This window comes from Berghia stephanieae, chromosome 1 (genome assembly GCF_034508935.2).
Source record: "Berghia stephanieae isolate SIO BIC M18660-M18661 chromosome 1, UCSD_Bste_1.3, whole genome shotgun sequence".
Taxonomy (NCBI): domain Eukaryota; kingdom Metazoa; phylum Mollusca; class Gastropoda; order Nudibranchia; family Aeolidiidae; genus Berghia; species Berghia stephanieae.
In genome coordinates this window covers 4,662,047-4,668,518 of record NC_088360.1, presented here as the reverse complement: position 1 = coordinate 4,668,518, position 6,472 = coordinate 4,662,047, and the positions used below count along the sequence as shown (strand labels likewise).

The 6,472-nt window shown below is 37.3% G+C and overlaps 1 protein-coding gene across 1 annotated transcript in view; it reads left to right on the top strand.

Annotated features, from left to right (window-relative positions):
• The first annotated feature begins 375 nt into the window (after positions 1-375).
• The window catches only part of LOC144966426 (troponin C-like), a 7,178-nt gene continuing 1,081 nt past the window's right edge, over positions 376-6,472 (top strand). The window contains exons 1-4 of the mRNA XM_078902862.1: positions 376-498; positions 3,691-3,786; positions 5,135-5,392; positions 6,184-6,269. Coding sequence (XP_078758988.1) covers positions 442-498; positions 3,691-3,786; positions 5,135-5,392; positions 6,184-6,269 — 497 coding nt within the window. The 5' untranslated portion in view covers positions 376-441. The remainder of the gene's footprint in view (positions 499-3,690; positions 3,787-5,134; positions 5,393-6,183; positions 6,270-6,472) is intronic.

The following is a 6,472-nucleotide window of genomic DNA, read 5'->3' as shown; positions in this document are numbered from 1 at the left end:
CCCCTCTCCTCCCTCTCCTCTCTCTCTCTCTCTCTCTCTCTCTCTCTCTCTCTCTCTCTCTCTCTCTCTCTTCTTTCACTCTCTTTTCACACCTTTTATATACTGCTATCTTATTCAACACAGGTAATTCATAATTCATATCATATTATTACAACAAACAGTTAATGTTTTGCACTGAAGTAACTTCAAGCTTTAAAAAAAAAATATATTATATAACTTGCTTGGCATAGCATTTGATAGTACCGCTTTTTTTTATGGTTCTAAATCTAATATAAATTCGTCTTTTTCTTCAAAACTACAGGAAAACCCAACGTTGAAATACCTGAACCTCAGCTGGAATGGGGTTGAGGATGAAGCGCCACTTGCTTTGGGTCAGCCATTGGGCAAAACGGGGTGTTGCTGGAGCTTGATCTTTCGTGTAATCGTATAGGACCCAAAGGGATGTTTAAATTTCTACTCAAAGGCTTTAAAACCAACGATACGATGGAAACATTAAGGGTGAGAATTTGGTCAAATTCCTCTTACTTTTTAATGTTTGTAACTCTTCAAATTCTATGGTCTCGTGTATTATTATTATTATTCTAATTATCAACAGTATAATGCATCTAGGAATATCGAATATAAAGTTGAAAGCAAATAAAGGGTTATGTATGAGTATAATAGTTGAGATAAAATTCAATAATTCTTTTTCTTGAAGAAAAGGCTGTTACGAACTAGCGCTCGTCTGTTTTAATTTTAAAAACTGAACAAGTGTGTATGAAAGGTGCCAGACAAAGCAAGGAAGAAAAACACAAGAATAAAAAAACCATCCCAAAAAATCAGTCGACCTGGACTAGGGATCGAACCTGAGACTTTCTGATTACCGGTCAGTCGTACTAACATCACACCACAGAGGCTGCCGATGGTTGGGAAAATTTGAATATATGCCTATATTTTTCACAAAGATACGTGCTTTACGCTGGGAATCCTCGATTTGCATCAAACAACACATACATTGAACACGAGAGGACGAGGACGAAGATAGTTGAGTCAGTTGCTCCATTTTATTTATTTTTTGTTGTTGTTGAAAGTATCAAATTATGAAATTAAGGAGCAGGCACTGGTGGAAGATGTGCGGCTATGTGTCTTGTGGTATGGCACTCGCTATCGATCTTGGGTTCGAGCCTCGCGCTCGGCGCATAGCTGAGTCCTTGAAAAAGACTCTTTACTCACATTCTCTCACCGTACTCGGGTGTAAAATGAGTACCTGGCCGTTAAATTGTAATGTCGCCAAACAGGCGTCATGTCTCGTCATACATGTTAAATGTCGCTGTTGACAATGGACCCATTGTAAAGCGCTTTGAGCACATTTAGTGGATATTGCGCCATATAAAGCTCAATTTTATTAATTTTAAGATAAAGAACTGAACAAGTTAATTATTAAACTTTTACATTGTGGAAATTTGATCGGGACGAATCGTTTGAGTCATTAACGATAAATTCGGCCCGGTAATAAAAGTCTGCAGGTGCGTACAAATGAATCTGGCAACTGGGTGACCAGATGGCGATTCTCAAGGCCATGGTCAAATAGAGGACCGATCATTATGTCCAAACTGATATTCTAAACAACCATTTGAGTCAAGGGGGGATAGAATTAACCGTAATTTTATAAGATTTGCACGTTACTTGGATATCAATCTGTAAAAAAATAGTTTATAATCTTTAGATTTGCCAGAATTGCTGTGCTCATTGGCAAAAAAAAAAATAAATTAACGTGGGATATACACAGCAAGGGGGGCGAAGTGACCGAGTGGTTAAGGCATTAACCCTCTCCTTACCAGCTCTAGGAAAATCGTCACATTCGTTACGATACAACCAACATTTTTCTTATTCAAATTTCTTCTGTACATCATAAAATTTAAAGAAAATGAACAGTGTGCTGTAAGCATGTTTTGTTAAAGAAATTATGTATCGCAAGAACTTACTGCTATTGTGTTTGAGTGATAAAAAATATATTTTTGTGTTAGTTGGTGTGTGAAGTTTTGGGGAAAATCCTGAAAATGGCTGGTAAGGTAAGGGTTACGGTTGAGGTCCCGGAGTCGAGCCCCGCTTCAGGCATTTCGTTTTTTTTTTCCTTGGGCAAAATTAGTAGCCCCTAATTTGCTCACTTTGGACAAGTGGGTGATTCCTGTTGACATCAGACATCTTGTTATCGATATTCCTTCATGGAATGTCTAGGTGACGGTATCTAACGAAGCCGTGGCGAAAGGCGTAATTATAGTTATTGTACACAACGATGCCAAGCCCCAACTCTATTTTCAAAAGAATATATATTGAAAAAAAAATTGAGCTTTATATAGCGCAATATCCACTAAATGTGCTCAAAGCGCTTTACAAGGGATCTCTGACCAACAGCAACATTTAACATATGGGACGAGACATGACGCCTGATAGGCGATATTACAATTTTTCGGACAAAGTTAACGCTGTTAACGGCCAGGTACTCATTTTAACACCTGAGTACGGTGAGAGAATGTGAGTAAAGAGCCTTTTCCAAGGACCCAACTATGCGCCGAGCGCGAGGCTCGAACCCAGGACCTTCCGACCACATAGCCGCACGATCTATATGAATGAAATTTAACCCATTTTTAAAGTTCTCCACTTAATCAAGCGGTCAGATATCACAATTTATTTGACTTTATTTTAACAGGGCCAAGGACTCACATCAACTCTTTCTTTTTAAAGAAACATTTTGCTTATCAGCTTCATACAGAAGGTGGTGAATGGCATTGCAAATAAATAAGCTTGTTTTATATTTTGTTTAAAATGCATATGCGATGGTCTTTTACAACTTCACAAAAAAAAAAAGAAGCTTGGAATGAAGAATAATATTACAGCCTTTTACAGAAATGCTTGAAAAGATGCTTACACTGAAACATGATTGCTGGCTACGTATTTAACTGCTGGTGATCATCATGATGGTAACGCTGTTGATGATGATGATGATGATGATGATGATGATGATGATGATGATGATAACGATGGCGACGACAATGATGAATGATGATGATGATGATGATGATGATGATGATGATGATGATGATGATAACGATGGCGACGACAATGATGAATGATGATGATGATGATGATGATGATGATGATGATGATGATGATGATGATGATGATGATGATGATGATAACGATGGCGACGACAATGATGAATGATGATGATGATGATGATGATGATGATGATGATGATGATGATGATGATGATGATGATGATGATGAATGATAACGATGGCGACGACAATGATGAATGATGATGATGATGATGATGATGATGATGATGATGATGATGATGAATGATGATGATGATGATGATGATGATAACGATGGCGACGACAATGATGAATGATGATGATGATGATGATGATGATGATGATGATGATGATGATGATGATAACGATGCCGACGACAATGGATGACGATGATGATGATGATGATGATTATGATGATGATGATGATGATGATGATGATGATGATGATGATGAATATGGTGGTAGTGGTAATGTTGGTAGCTTTTTGGAACTTGTTGTTGTTGCTGTTTGTTTTTTGTTTGTTTGTTTGTTTGTTTTTTTTTGGGGGGGGGGGGTTGAAATATATTTTAATGATGGTGATGATGATGATCTGTTTGTTTTCTCACTACTTTAGGTAGGAAAGAATAACATAAACGACGAATCTGCCCTAGCCATGATGGACTATCTCCTACAAACTGCCCAATCTCAACTCAAACTCCTGGACATGTCGGTGAGTAGCGACAGAGGGGATTTTATAGAGCAAAAAATAGGTGGTCCCAATAAATGTTGTAGTATCATGTTGGAATATACAGATAAAAAAAAACTCTCGGTTTGAACTCAAAATTGAAGGATGAGCTCTATAGATGGAACGAAATTAACGTCATCTCATCTCTTGTTGTTTTTAGACATCCATTTTAATAATTAGTTTTCACTAAATTCAATCAAACTATAAAAGTTTGTGGTTACTCATAGTTTTGTGTGTTGGTAAGTTATATTCGGTTGGTGGATGTTGTGGACATTTTAGCTAAATACACAGCCCTAATACAGTGGTCAAGTCAAGTTTTTTTTTTTTTTTTTTTTTGGGGGGGGGGGGTATTTTTTTTACTGAAGCTCAGCAATTACAAATTCTGCTTGATTCCACCCCTCTCCCCTAAAAAGTAAACGCGTAATGATATCAAGTTTACAGTAATAATTTATTGTGATGTCAGATTATGAAACGTCAAATTACACTAAAATTATATTTTTGAAGAAAGAGGTTTTAAATGTTTTTTGAAAATATCTTTTAACTCGGAGATGACATAATCGGAATCGATTGAGGGGTAGAATAAAAGATTTCTTAGACTCATGCCTTTTGGAATTCGAACTTTGTTCCCAACGCGCACTCGCAAGCTCGTGTAGCGGTTGGAAACACGTTCGGAATTCCAAAAAGCAAGAGTGGAAGAATCGTATATTATTTACTGACACAGAAATGTGACTTCCTAAATCACTACCATCATTATTATTGTCAGTCGCTTTTTAGAAGAGACTAAACTAGACTAAGGTGCGTAGGTATAGCCAATAGTCCTTCAGAAGCCATTAGCACATGGAGCCTGAGTTTTTCTCTGTTTTTATAAAATGAAATGGACAATAGCAATTGCTTGCTATCTTTTGGACAGGACTCTAGTCTATCGCAAAAGTACTTTCCCACAGATCTAATACCCAGCTGCCCAATCACTGCTATGTGGGCAAGGAAGACGGATGGTCAGAAAAGAATCTAGACTTCACCGGGGATGGCTCTCGGTCCCTTTGGTTGTGAAACGAGTGTTCTACCAACTGAGCTATCGGGTTCCACGATATAGAACTTACTCGTTTAATTATCAGAATTGGGACTTTTTGAATCAAAAATCACTCTCCTCAATAAAGTCATTTATTTTAACTCATATGTAAATTGTCGACTATTAACATCTAAAACAGGCCAACGTACTGAATTTTGAAGGTACATATCACATATAGCCTTCCATTTAAATACAAATGTACAACATTTTTCGTTCACAATAATATTTCCAAACTTTCCATCTTTTTCGCCTTCTTCCCCTCAGGACATAATCTTAAGCAGTGCAGTCCAGCCAAAAGTGGACGAAGTGAAAGGACTCTTCGAGGGTTTTGACATTATCTACGGCTACACAGATTCGTACGGGAAGCGGAAGTTGAAGTCTTACGACATGACAGAGGAAGCCATTCGCATCATGCAGGAATACTGTGCTGCCAATGGGATGTCGATGGTTGACATGTTCACGAAATTTGACGCCGACGGAAGTATGAGTGTCACACACGATGAATTCAGAGAGGGTCTAAAAGTAAATTGTTTTACATGGCTTCTTTTTATTTTTTTGTTGTTGTAGTGGTCTAGTCAATCTTGAAATTTACAATATAAATGTCCCTGTGTTGACTTCTCTTGTTGTCTGCATTTTCTGCGAAGAGAGTTTGGTTTCCAGTCAAATGGCAAGTTTTGTTTTTTGAGAGTTTTTGTTGTTTTTTTTTTTTTTTTTTTTTTTTTTTTTTGTTATTTTTTTTGGGGGGGGGGGGGTGTTCTTTAGATAGATAGATAGATAGATAGAAAGATAGATAGATAGATAGATAGATAGATAGATAGATAGATAGATAGATAGATAGATAATAGATAGATAGATAGATAGATAGATAGATAGATAGATAGATAGATAGATAGATAGATAGATAAAATAATAAAATTAGAAATTGAACATCAAAATTTAATTAAATTTTTAAAATTAGATTAAAATTCCCTTTAGATATCCCACATGGGAAATTTGACTTTAGGGTCTATTCCAATGGGAGACTGGAAATAACCCAGGCGTCAGCCGCAGTGCAGCGCTGCAAACTGAGCTAGAGCGAGTTGACTTGCTCAAGGCCACACAGCACAGCGGATATTCAAACTCAAATACCTTTTTTAGGTAAGAAACAAAGACCGCACCGCTGAGTCACGTTGTCCCACGAGGAAACAAGAAAGAAAGAAAGAAAGACATTTAATGACAGATGGTCAGATATATTGTAGAGGTCTCATTCCACCCCCCCCCCCCCCCCCCCCCCCCCCCCCCCCCCCCCCCGCCGCTTATATTTTTTAAATTAGGAGGCCAAGATCCCCCTAACACCTTTACAGATAGATCAGCTGATCGCAGACTTGGATAGAGACGGAGACGGCGAAATTGATTTTAGGTGAGATTATATTATATATCAGATGTTATATTATATAATATCAATTCCTAAATTAATGTTAACTCCAGTATATGAAAAATATGACAAATTTCACTTTGATATCAAAATATTGAAAACAGGTGGCTATTCTGCTCTTACAATTATTCGGATGTTAATTCTAAACGCAATTAGCAATATCTTCATCATTATCACCACCACCTTCA